The sequence below is a fragment of the Xyrauchen texanus genome, chromosome 16 (genome assembly GCF_025860055.1).
Source record: "Xyrauchen texanus isolate HMW12.3.18 chromosome 16, RBS_HiC_50CHRs, whole genome shotgun sequence".
Taxonomy (NCBI): Eukaryota; Metazoa; Chordata; class Actinopteri; order Cypriniformes; family Catostomidae; genus Xyrauchen; species Xyrauchen texanus.
In genome coordinates, this window is record NC_068291.1 from 16,944,744 (window position 1) to 16,958,368 (window position 13,625).

Genomic DNA, 13,625 nt, shown 5'->3' on the forward strand with positions numbered 1-13,625 from the left:
GGTTAATTTATTTGAACTAATTTGTATGATTTACTTTTCCCTACTCAAAACAATTAATTATTTTGAGCATTAAGGTTTACAGTGTACTACTATTCAGTAAAGGCTTGGGATGATGTCATATTAACGAAGCAGCTCCTTGCCCGTACACCAGGAGATAATCTGTATTAGTAGGTAGAGCTGATTTGCCAGTCACAATCAACCTCTCACTTCTCGGCTGAGTGCCAGGGCAGAGCAGGTGTTACTGTTGCTCATAGCACTTGCACTGACTCAGAGCTCATTCACAATCAATGTTACTGTCTAGCGGATGCCAGTGTCATGACCTTTGATTGCCACCACAGGATTGAAGGAAACAAATATGTACAGTAGCAGTCAATTCGAAATAGGAAAATAAATGCTAAATGCAACTAATTATGACATGCAACATTGTATTGTATCTGTATTCTAGAATGCTGATTCTGAAACACATTCTAGCATACTGGAAATTACATTTGTATCTAAATAAAAATTAATAAAAATATTGGTGTTCTCAATGTCCAATCAAGGTGGTTGCTACTCAAACCAGTAGAGACAGGGCTAAACAAGGGCCCTACAAGGTTGAGAGGCTAAAATCAATGCAAACTTTGCAAACTATTTCAGCTGTCTCTACAAAAGCTACCAACACATTGAATTATAAATGGGCAAAATTGATGTTCTTTTTTTCAGAATTTGGAAGAACATAAAAATATATCAGTTATCAAATTATTCTTTAAAAGCCCATTTATGAATCAATGAACTAATTTTATAGCCATTTCACTTAGATACGTACCAGAGTAGCTTCTGACCAGATTTTAGTTTCTGTGAGGTTTCACTGTTCTGTTGTTCATGCCAGGAAATTCCAGCACAATACTAGTATGGGCAACCACTTATTATTGGAAATTGAGTTTTTATATTTTGGGATTCACTCTTTAAATATCAAAGAAATTTAATATATAATTTATCCTAACTTTATTTTATAGAACAGAACATATAAATGCTGTAACTTGTACAATAGTCCCTTCAAACTGTATTCAGTAACCTCTAATTTTGACAAGTCTAGACCCACTATTTTATGGTGGTTTAAAAAAATGTCATTGCTCTCTGCATTTATCCAAATGAGCTAGCATCTTACAAGAGATTGCATTCACCCAGAACCGTACAAAAACAAGCCACAAAAGCAATCTCAGTTGTATTGCTTTTATTACAAATGATTAATTGAGCTGTTAATTTCAAAATCCACAAAAAAGCTGTCTTATACGTTTCTCACTGAAGAATAAAACTAAGCAATTAGGCTACATAACCAACAAAATCAGTTTAGAGAAACAAAAGTAGAAAATTCCCTAAGGGATGTTTTGGCATCATCTGTGCTTTTTTGTTTTGTTTAGTTTTTTGGCCCTTTTAAATGCAGAATCCAAGTACTGACATTATTTGTTGTAGTACACAAATAAGAATAATTACTGTCCATAGGTCATATTTACAATGCACTACAATCCAATACAATCCAATACACTGATAAATACTACAAATCAGATTAATCAAACAGCAGACAATGCAAGAAAAACGTTTTTACATGAGTCTTCAAATCATCAGGTTATTCTCTGTTTTTGATGTTAAAGCTTAAACAGGCATGCACTCAACATTTGAACATTGGATAAGCTGGTAAGAATGGTGATTCTGGTTTTTACATACTTAGTGAAATCAGGGTGGGCACAAATCGATGTGTGCCTATCAGTTTTTGCTTAAACCGTTTATGACCTTACCCCGATAAAGGAAAATGTTAACAGCGTTTACATGACTACTCACATTGTTGGTTTAATAGACATGATCGTGGCAAGATCCTGCATGTAAACATGCTTAATTTTATGATGTTTAGACATGTTAATGCTGGTTAGAGAACTCAGTTATCAAAAGTTATTGTAAACCAGGAGTCGGCAACCTTTTTGACATGAAGTGGCATTTTTTAATTTTCTTTGTTAATCATTGTGCCGACACAAAGTGGATACTTTAACTTGCGACATTAGTGGCTGATGAGGCGTGAAAGGTTTGCTCGCACTGCGCCCCTCTGTTGTTGACTAGGTCAGTTTCGTCCCACTTTCATTTTATTTAGCTTCCCATTCAGCGCATAACTAAAGAGACGCACTGCATGATTATGACAAAGGATTACAACAAGCGGTAGACTGGCATGCCACCACATGCAGTTGCTAAGGACTTCATATAAATATGATCCTCTTTCTCACTTTTGATCACATACAAGTGATTAACCCCCAGGTTGCTGAGTCCTGTTGTAGACAGTTATTCTTAACTGTGATCAGTGGGAAGTGATTAGAAAAAGTGCAGAGATTTAGTAAAACAAAATTGGATAAAGATACAGAAAACTTGGATATAGATGTACCGGTATTGAGGCTAATGTCCTCTGTTCTCTTTCAGCTTTTGGACTAGAGGCCTCAGGGTTTGGTGAGTCAGTTGGTTCAGAGAATTGTCTCTAGTTGGAAAAAAAAGCAGTTTTACAGAATAAAATTCAAATTTCATTTTGAAATCGCCATACAGGGTTCGATTAATGGCGATTTCTATGGGGCTTTTCTGTCTATACTGAATAAGGTAACAAGGTTCAGAGCAACATACAAAATATGTTTTCTAGCACAAATAGTACAGAAATGTAATCCATTGTCAGTCACCCACAATCAAAGACTGTATAGAAAATGTACATTTAATTTCGAACAGTACAGTTCTCCCATACCATCTGTCAAGTCCCTGCAGACAGATGACAGTGTTTATATATACAATTTTTCTTGCACACATTGCAGCACACAAACATGTATAGCTAACAATAAAGCGAGTTAAAAAAGGTATGTGGTAAAAGAAAGTCAAAGACAAAGGTGTGTTTACCTACCAGTTCGAGAAACGTATTCTCCAGCGATTTGTACTCAGGAGAGCTCTTGTTGAAAAGATCCTCTGAAAACATCATATTAGTCACGCGTAAGCTAAAAAACACCAATAACTCTTTGGCCTGGTTAGAAGCCATAATTGAAGGAAATGATACGTGGCTTTGAGGAGTGGCCGAGGATTGCATGTGCTCATCCTTTTCTGAGGGTAATCTACTCCCAAAGTCCTCAGTTTCTTCCACTTCGTCAGACTGTTCTAAGTTCTCTTGCGTAGTAGTGTCATTATCTGTAACACCTTCACTTTGTGGAGGTGAAGAAGTCCAGAGCGGCTGTCTCTCTTCATCTAGGAAATTGTCAGGGCTCACGTGTGAAATGGGGCCTTCAGTGGGTGTTAGCCCTGAGGGAATTGATGCAATTGGTTCTAGAGTGGGCAAAGGAGACCCCTTAGGATGAAGTGCTTCTATAGTGTCAGGTACAGATTGAGACTCCACATGGTCACTTGGGTCAATTGCATTAGGCGACTCTGGGCTATCAATTAGACTGGTAGGTTGTGAAGAAAGACCTTCAGTAGGGGTCTCTAAAGGTTCAGTGGGGCTAATTGTGTCATCTTCTAGAAAAATAGCTTCTTGAGGTCGCTCCGTCAGGGTTAGGAATTCCACGATTGATGATGTTTTCTCTGCTGGAGAGGTCCCTGGTGTCAAATCAAAATCCATTTCTAGCTGAGTTGAAGTAGATGCTTTTGCTACTTCAAAAGAATCCAAGTCTAGTGAAGCAGCTGTGGAAATAATTTCATTTCCAACATCCTCTTGGACTTTAGATGACTTTGATGGGTAATCCACTGTAGGGGTTCTTGGAGATCCTTGAAAACAAAAGAGCCAGTTTCAGAGAGTGTCTTTGCAAATGTAATTTATAATTAGAATTCTGTAATTCTTAGGGGCTGTCCACACATCCGTCTGTATTCCTTTTCCCAATGTTTTTCTATGTAAACAGTGTTTCCCAATCCTGGTCCTAGTGTCCCTGACACCACAGCACATTTTGGACGTCTCTCTTATTTGACACCCAGTTAAGGTCATGAAGTCTCTACTAACAAGCTGATTAACTGAATCAGATGTAAGATTAGGGAGACATCCCAAATGTGTAACCGGGAAGAGAAATCAGCCCAAAAGTTGTTGAGCAGGCAGATTTGTGTCACTGTCCTTTTTGGCATATCGTGGTGCCATTTTGCAGTCCTCTTCAGCCCGTCGTGGGCCATTCTGCATTAATGGGCGGCCTGTTTCAGCTTATCGCTGCCCGTTTGGCCTCGTTTCACAGCCGGCCCCTGGAAAAGACCCGGATCTCACTATGGCCAGTCCAACCCTGGTTGGGGGTACTCCAGGACTAGGAGTTGAGAAACACTACTCAAGAAGGATGTCTTTGCCATGTCATGCTGTTTTTTAAGCTATTAAGAAATTTTTTGGATGCTGTGTCGAGTTAAAACAACTTATCAAATGTGACTCGAGATACCTGTGCTCTGTTCTATTCTTGTGCTATCTAGATCTAGATGTTTTTAGTGCAATAATGCATTTGGTCTGACTGGCCCCTTGGGCTGTCTAACGTAGGTGTCTTACTTTGAAAGCAGATGCGCTTGTACAGTGACTCACTACTCACTATACATTTAAAAGATTTACCTCCAGTCACTAAAGTGTCTTCAGTTATTAGTCTTTCCTTCTTTGAATCCTCAAGGGAGGGGCTTGTGATTAGTTCTGTGGCCGGCTGCTCTGTTTTTGCAGCCAGTTTGGTCACAGGGGACGATATATCAGGTACCACCTCCTGTATAACAGTTCTTTCTGTCCAGTCACCTAACACTGCTTGAGTCCTGTCAGGGCCTAGATCTCCAAAAGAGATCCCAGTATTCCCAGAAGACGTTATAGTCTCCTCAGAGGTGACATCTGTGGACTGTGTACTAATTTCCTCAGGTAAAAATCCTATTTCTTCTCTTTTCTGTGTACTTAATATTGTGTTCTCCTGCTCCTCTGCTGTTGGAGAGTCTGTACGGGAGGAATCAGATAAGATTAAATATGTGCAATCCACGAAGGGCCTGTATTGACTGTGTTTATTTTGTGTACCTGTATCGAAAGTAAGGGAAAGCATGTCCACAGGTAGAGATGTGTCCTCGCTTAGTGCCTTGGCCACCATGCCCTTTAGGACTCCCTCCATGCCAGATTCACCTGTTGCCCCTGTGTCCCCTGCAGCCCTCACTCCATTAGTCTCAAACACCACAGCATACCGTGCTGTTACACCTCCAGATCTGCTCAGTGTTATGAGGGGAATTATAAGAGCAGTGGGCCATTGGAATGCTCACAGTAAGGATGAATTTAGGTAAATTGGGCCACTTTTTGACATTGAGCAGTGTATTTACACTTGGTCACTTCATTCATTTTACTGATCTGATAGTTCTTAGATAATGTAAAGACCCTCAAAATGCATTCAAGATGGAGACAAAATATGCATTTACACTCACTAAGCACTTTATTAGGAACACCTGTACACCTACTTATTCATGCAAATATCTAATCATCCAATTGTGTGGCAGCAGTGCAATGCATAAAACATGCAGATAAAGGTCAGAAGCTTAAGTTAATTTTCACATCAACCATGAGAATGGGGAAAAAAACGTGATCTCGGTGATTACGACCATGGCATGATGGTTGGTGCACGTGTTTAGGTCACAAATCTTTGGTCCTTTAAAATAGTTTCAGTTTTGGTTTTAAAATATATATATTTTCACACAGAAACAACATAAGGGTGAATAAATGAGTGAGTAAAAGTAAATTTAACATTTTTAGGTGAACTACTCCTTTAACTTGTGGCTCATCCTCAAAATAAAATGGTCTCTTTTAAAATAAGACACTTAGGAGATGCTGTACAAAATTCAGAATTTATTAAAGACAAAGAAATTATTTAGAAAATCTTAAATAAATTAAAAATGATTACCTAATGATATTTGGATTACAAATATATGATACTGTCCTTGCCTCAACCTAAAAACTCCTGAAGCCACAAGTAGGGTTGCAGCGGTTTCATGGTATACCATGGTTTGAAGATTGACAGTTATCATACCATGTACATTTGCTTATCTATGGTATTGAGAAAAAAATTTAACCAGACGGAGAATCTCATATGCGCGTGCGCATATCCTTTATTCCTTGTCTGCCTGTCAGACTTGTCAACTTGCAACACGCACGCACGCGTGCGCAGCGGAGAAAATGTCTGAGAGAAGCGAGGTGAGGGGGTCTGACATGAGTGTGTGTGAGTTAAAGCAGTGTTTCTCAACTGGTCTATTCGGACTGGGTCGTGGACAGCAGGGAAAGAGCAATGCCATGGTTCTCCCATTGAAGATATTTAGGCGGCCGCTCAAGGTATAGACTGTTTAGGACTGCCAACGTAGATTTAATGATAATCTCACAAACAGCTAAAGCAGACATGGGCAACATACGGCCCGCGGGCTGGATCAGGCCTCCACATGGTTGAATGTGGCCCGTGGCTGATTTATCGTAAAAGCGTTTTTATTTTTCATTGGATATTTCAGTTAACTTGCATTGGGACCTAACACGTCTCCACATGCGTTTAACATGCTCAGGGTTGCCAGATAAGAGACAAAACAACCCCAGTTTGAGATTTATACTTGCGCAAATTGGAAATATTCCACCTAATGTTAATTTTGTGCAATCTGGCAACCATGCATGTCTCGCTTTCCACTTTGAACAAACTTAGCGATCTGTAGTGCAATATTCTGCTCAAGGAAAAGTGTTATACAGCTACTCTGTGTCCATTCTTGAGGCTGCTTATGATGTTTGGTGCTACTAATTTTGCAGGTAAACCTTCTCAGTGATTAAATTAAATATAAAAGTAGATCTCGGCATCATTGACATGCGAGCAAAAGCAAGCCAGAGACGAATATATAAATGTATTTTTTATTTGTGCAATTTAGAAACTTTGAAGTCCCTTCGTACCTGTATGTTAATCTAACTCTTGCAGTAATCATTTATCATATTCATGCAGTGTTCTGAAAGTCAATCCATCGAGGAGACCCGCATCATGACTCTTTTTGCATGTAAACGAGTAAAGTTTTAGAAAAAAAATAAGTAAACTCGCCCGCTTTGCGACAAACATTAAAAGTTCTATACGTTTCTTTTTTTTATTATTAAAACTGAATAATAAATTAACAGGGAAGTAGAGTTGGCAAAATAAATGTATAATCTCCACCTTTATTCAGTTTTTTTAATGCCTGATAGAAAAGTATCTATCTTTGTAGAGCAATATAATACTTTAGGCAATTGCAGAATAGTCCCTCTAGTCACAGATACACTTCAGAAAATTGAGTACACAACTATTTCTGGGCTTAAAATTTACAAAAAAACAAATCAATGCAGAACATTGTATCTCAAAAGCAATACAATGTGGCCCCCTATGCACTACTTAAAGCCTGATGTGGCCCCTTTACCAAAATAGTAAAAAAATATTAATAATTACACACCATCACCTTTACAAACTTGTTTCAGGATTTTAAATGAGTAAAAGTAACTGTTATATTTTGACAAAATGTTATAGTTTCATATGAAATAATCTTAATGTAGAATCTATTAGACCACATTTTATATCAACAGTGGCAATTTTAGTTAAAGTTTCAAGATGTGTTTCAGCTAGTATTTATTTTTCATAAATACATTAATTTATTATTATTATAACTATTATTTAAGACTAGCACACTGACCTAACCATCGTAATGAGGAGCCTTTCCTTCTGTGTAATATGTGTATAAATATGTAATATTAGGTAACAAATGGGATAATAATGGGCACATATATGTAAATATGCTCTTCAATTTTTAAAAGGGGGAGAGACAACTTCCTGTAGATTTTGTTGTTGACATCAACAACAAAACTAATGTCACTTGATGCATGTCCTTGTACTGGAAAACTATGAACAAAACTATGCAACATAAAAGGAAATGCAACCCAGAATACATTAAATACAGGTTATGTTTAATCTATGGCAGGTCGACACTTGATTTCCAATGAAAAATCTGTCCTGAAGCAAAACCAGTTGAGAACCACTGAGATAAAGGTACAGACAGGAGCAGTCTGGCCTCTCTGTCGTGCACCTACAGTATATGTTAACTGTTAATAATCATAGGACATTACTTTAAAACCTCTCACAGCTGATGTTATTTTTATTTACTAGTTCATTTAACATAGCTATGATAACATGTAAACTAACATGCTTTAGTTATATAACATGTTATAGTTCCATGATATTTTTTATCATGTTTATAATTATGTTTATTATAATTCTGTTAGCTTTCTTATTTTTTCTATTTATTTATTTTCAAAAGGGAGACTTTTTTTTAAACATATGTACCAAGAGTGGACGCCGCATCATTCTTAATAGTGTAACACATACTTCAATAAAATAAATGGTTTGAAGTTTCAATTATAATAAATTGTTTGCTAAAAAAAAATAAATAAATAAAATAACCCTTCTGTTTTCACTAATAATAGTAATTGTGTAATACCGTGATACCGTGAAACCGTGATATTTTCTGAGACGGTTATCATACCGTGAAAATCTAATACCGTTGCTACCCTAGCCACAAGTCACAGGTTTTACCATGTTCTAGTTATAATCTGAGGGTTAAAATGCTCTACTTTGTGTTATAGATCATTTTCTTACTTCAGAAACTTACCAGATTACCACATTCATTCTATTCCATTACAATATACACACATTCATTCTTTGTCTTGAGGCTGATTCGCGGAGTGTTTTCACATTCAAAATGATGAATGATATACGAATCACATACTGTAAGTGACATATTTTTAATTAAAAACAGCGAATTTCGCCAATTGGTGAATAGCATAGTACAGTATATACTATACTGACATCTTACATGACACTAACACTCTCAACTTGAACTGGAATAATCCACGAGGTTCCCGCTCAGCCTCTTACATTTGTACCCCGCCTTAATTGATTTGATTGGCTTGCTCAAATGACATTGACGAGCATGTGCATGCTAAAACTTTTACTTTTTTATAAAAACTTGTCCCCCTCAAAGAATATTGTGGAATATAGTGGTTACGGCCTTGGCCAGGTGTAAATGTGGAATGTCCGATATTAATATGATTGATCAAGCCAAGTGCACACTGAACATTTACCTTGGTGATTTATGTACACCATCAACCCTATCCAGGAGCTGGCGGTTGCGTGCCTGTTGCACACGTGGTGCCCCGACCCTGTTTGGAGGCGTCTGTGGTGACCAGAACGCATCAGAACACCTGTTGTATGGGGACTCCTGTCCGCAGTCCAGGGGTTGAAAGTCTGGCGGCATGCGGGGGTGATGAACACACGGTATGTGCCACGGCGCCATGCCCATCTTGGGACTCGAGTCTGAAGCCAGTGAGTCTCGAGCCTGGCTGTCGAACGTGAACCGTAGGAAGGGTCGTGTCGAGGCAAGATAGACGTGGAAGAACGCGTCATTTGGGTCTACCGCTGCAAACCAATCTTGATGCCGGATGCAAGTTAGAATGTGTCTTTACAAGAGCACTTTGAACGGGAGTTTGTGTAAGGCCCAGTTGAAAACTCGCAAGTCCAAGATCGGTCGTAAGCGCCAACGTTCTTGGGTACGATAAAGTAAGGGCTGTAGAAACCCTTCTTCATCTCAGCTGGAGGGACAGGCTCTATCACGTCTTTGAGTAAAAAGGTCGAGATCTCCGCAAACAGGGTGTTGGCATCTTCAACATGCACCGAGGTAAAGTGGACGGCGCCGAAAGGGGGCGGGGGCCTGGCAGACTTAATCGTGTAGCCAAGTCGGATGGTCCTGGGCATCCAGCGTGACAGGTTGAGAAGTGAGAGTCACGCGTCCAAGCTCCGTGTGAGGGGGACTAAGGGGACGATCGTTTTTGACCTTCCTGGCGAGGCTTTGCAACGGGGCAGAGCAGATAGTGTGCGTCGGGAGGCAAAAGCATGTCACAAGGCTTTGGTGCTGAGCACTTACCTTGCTCCGCACACACAGCAGGGGGCAGGTTAGGGATTGAGGAGGAGGTCCCTTGTAGGTGTCATCTGGACTCGTCAGAATTGGCCAGCCGGGGGTCGGGACTGCTGCAGTGTGGCACCGGGTTGCGGGCCAGGTAACCCAGGAAAAGAGGAAATTGCTCTATTGCTTCCGGGTCCTCAAGGACATTCGAGAGACGGGGGGCATGCGCTTCCTGCGGGGTGCTCGATGCTGGGGTTGAGAGCTGGGCCCAGGTTGAGGTGGAGCTACCTGACATTTGGAAGCCGCAGGAGGACACCCTCGGGGAGCAGACGGAGCATGGCCCACGCTGGTACGGCAGCGGGCATGATGTGGGAAATGGCCTCCATCTGTTTCTTCACCGCTGAGAACTGCTGGGTGAAGTCGTCAATGGTGTCGCCGAATAGACCGAGCTCGACCAGGTTCAGCCATAGATGACGCTCCTTTTATACGCGGGGGAGGGACATGCAAATTCTGTTTTTGCCAAATTCTCAATGGCCTTTTCTCAAGTTCAGAGGTAACCGAGACCTTCAAAGAAGTCCCCTAGTGTCGCTTCACTCGACACAACGCCGAATTGAGTGACAGATGGGGAACTTTAAAGGTGTTTTAACTTTGAAATACATTGGGTACTCTTGAAATGTTTGCGCTTCACTGCTTCCAGCTGCTCATTCAAACAGATAAGAGAAATAAAATGCATACTCCTACAATAATATACAATGTATTACAATGTAAAAAGTTAATAGAAAACATTGTCATATTTCATCAACACTGTACCATCATCATCAACAGATGATCATTAGTGATATTTTGTCATTACTTTCCGATATGGCTTAATGATTGCGGACTGCTCTGCAACAGCTCCTCGTGGGCTTGCAGAAAATACAATAGTCACGTTTTCACTTTGAATTATTCAGCGCATGCATTCATTTAATTAAATCGTACTCGTTTGAAGTTTGATAATCACATTAGATCATATAACAATTTCTGACTTTCCGCCCCAAATTTAAGACCTCTTTAAGCAAAAATGAAGACTTCTGTTGTATCATTGAATATATTTAAGACTTTTTATGACCTTAAATTTTGGAAAAATTAATTTAAGACATTTTAAGGATCCGCAGGAACCCTGATGATGCAAAATTTCAGACACTAACAGATCTTTCTCATAGGGTAAGATACATCAAAAGGCAATGAATCATCTGTCAGTGAACATGTCACACTAAACAATCGAAGTCTGCCCATTTTGCCCTATGACAAAATAAATCTTTTATGATCTCAGAAATGTGTCTCAGGTGGCAAAACTGTGGCCAAAATTGTACATTGTTAACCTGGCTTAAGTGTTGATAGGCGCTAAGATGACTATCAAAAAGTGGCCCAATTTACCTAAATTCACCCTGCCTGATCGGGTATACCAATTATCTTTATTTTCCCAAAAGCTTCCCTATCATTAGGCAGTATGTTATGTTATGTTTTGAATATAATACAGATACAAATAACAGTAAAACAGAACATAATGGTACAGTAATTGGAACACAGGTGTTCTGAATGCAAGTTACAAAGCAATTCTTCAACTAGTTACCTCGAGCTGCCCCTGTGAGAAAGAATTACCCAACCAAAAATTCAATTTTCAAGTTCAATGGAGTGTAATGTATGGGTGAATCCCACATTTCCAGCATCAACTCACTGAAATTCCAACTCTCGAATCTCTTTAAACCCAGGAAGTTTGTTGAAAACATGCTGCATCTGCAAAAGTGTGAATTGAAATATATGGGATGGGTACAGTATATATATGTACAATGGGGTTCAAAAGTATGAACATTTTAATGCATAATTACATAATCTATGTATGTACTGTACACAGGTTTGGGAGGGTTACTTTTGAAATGTATTCCACTACAGATTACAGAATACATGCTGTAAAATGTCATTTGTAACATATTCCATTTGATTACTCACGGTCAGTAACGTAATCTAAATACTTTGGATTACTTCTTCAGCACTGGTACATTTTTTTCACTTGTTTTGACTATAAAAACTCTGCCAGTACAGTAAGACAAAATACACATGATAAAAATACATTCTCTGAAAAACCTACATATGCAGTATTGTTTCTAAAACAAGATATATCAAATTGATCTTGTTTTACGGATTTTTCGATGTTTTTACAGGAAAACAATAAAAACAAATTTATCAAGAATACGATGTTTGCCCAAATATCAAACGTCTTACTAGACATTATGATCCAACGTGAATTTTCTTGATAACAAAATATGATCGTGCCTGGTAACGTGCATATAAAATGGCTAGAAATAGCATTTTAGCTTAGCGTAAAGCTGACAATTTACACAAGGATTATTTCTAATTCTTCTGCTCTGAATTTGCTTTAAACTTACTTCTCTGTCTGCTCGTATGAACGTAACACATCATAAAAAATTGTTTCACCGCTATTCAAATGCACTTTGGATGACATAATTTACATGTATATGTTTTCCATCTGAAAGGACTAAATATTAAATGAAACAAATGACAAAAAATTTAATCTCTTCAGTAATCAAAATACTTTTTGAATATAACTGTATTCTAATTACCAATTAGTTAAATTGTAACTGTAGTGGAATACAGTTACTTATATTTTGTATCTTAAATACGTAATCCAGTTACATGAATTCCTGACTGTACATAATCCCTCATTAAAGATTTCCAGACATGCTACAATCAAGTGCCATGTGGTCTAGTCTTATCCAATCCAATACCAGCTTTTTAAATTACCCAATTCTTGTTTGGCTTTGCCCTTTACCGTAAGCTACTTTGAAACTTTAGCTCACCTAATAATATTGTCTATGAGTAAACATAGTCTGTCAGAGTAATGTCCAAGACTAAGTATTGGATAAAGAAGTGCAATTTTTTTTATTTCATTTCATTTACCAATTAGAATTTAAATGTAATTGTTGAAAATAATTTTACCTAACCTGCTTATAGAGACTGCGAGTGTGGTCTTCATATTGAGGGCTTCTTGGATCACTCAGAAGTTGACTGTTGCCGGGGTCTACTACAGTCACACTGAACTCCACAATATGCTCTGCCACCCTCTGAGGGATAACATCTGGTGCCCCAATTTCCTATCAGATCAGAGAATAGTCGATTTGTTTCGAAAGTGTATATTCTAAAAAGCATGAGAGAGTAGCCTTACTCTGTCAGAATCCATGATGAAATGCTCGGCAGGACTCTTTGAACCTGTAGTATAAAAGGCCATCAATCACTCACTTTTTTATAAGATCAACCAATATTTTTTGTCATTCGTGTTGTGAGGACTTACATTTCTCGCCTGGTGCAGGTGTGGGAGCCCTAAAGATAATTGAAAACATGTTGAGGAGGGATGAATCAATCTGAGAATGATAAATGCAGTAAAATCTCATTGTCCCCGATAAGGGTGTTGAAAGAATGTTTGTGTGGCTCAAACACCCAAGTGTAATAAGTCTGGGCATGGATCCCTCTTATTAAAGTGGATCAGGTCAGAGAGCAATGTTTAGCTAGGCCACCAAATATGAACAAACTTTGTATTTTAAAGGACGGGCTGAGATTTTCTCATCTCCCACTAGTCAGGTGACCTCATTATAGATATTCTGAAGGGTTTTGCCCCTATATGAAGACAGTAAATCATCATACCATTAATAATGCAA

At 38.7% G+C, this 13,625-nt stretch overlaps 1 protein-coding gene across 1 annotated transcript in view; it reads right to left on the reverse strand.

Annotated features, from left to right (window-relative positions):
• LOC127657047 (interphotoreceptor matrix proteoglycan 1-like) overlaps window positions 1-13,625 on the reverse strand; it is a 47,207-nt gene that overhangs the window by 16,065 nt on the left and 17,517 nt on the right. The window contains exons 5-12 of the mRNA XM_052145685.1: window positions 13,262-13,290; window positions 13,136-13,179; window positions 12,915-13,064; window positions 11,630-11,688; window positions 5,003-5,184; window positions 4,565-4,924; window positions 2,906-3,756; window positions 2,408-2,497 (exon numbers count right to left, since the gene is read on the reverse strand). Of these exons, the coding sequence (XP_052001645.1) occupies window positions 2,408-2,497; window positions 2,906-3,756; window positions 4,565-4,924; window positions 5,003-5,184; window positions 11,630-11,688; window positions 12,915-13,064; window positions 13,136-13,179; window positions 13,262-13,290 (1,765 nt within the window). The remainder of the gene's footprint in view (window positions 1-2,407; window positions 2,498-2,905; window positions 3,757-4,564; window positions 4,925-5,002; window positions 5,185-11,629; window positions 11,689-12,914; window positions 13,065-13,135; window positions 13,180-13,261; window positions 13,291-13,625) is intronic.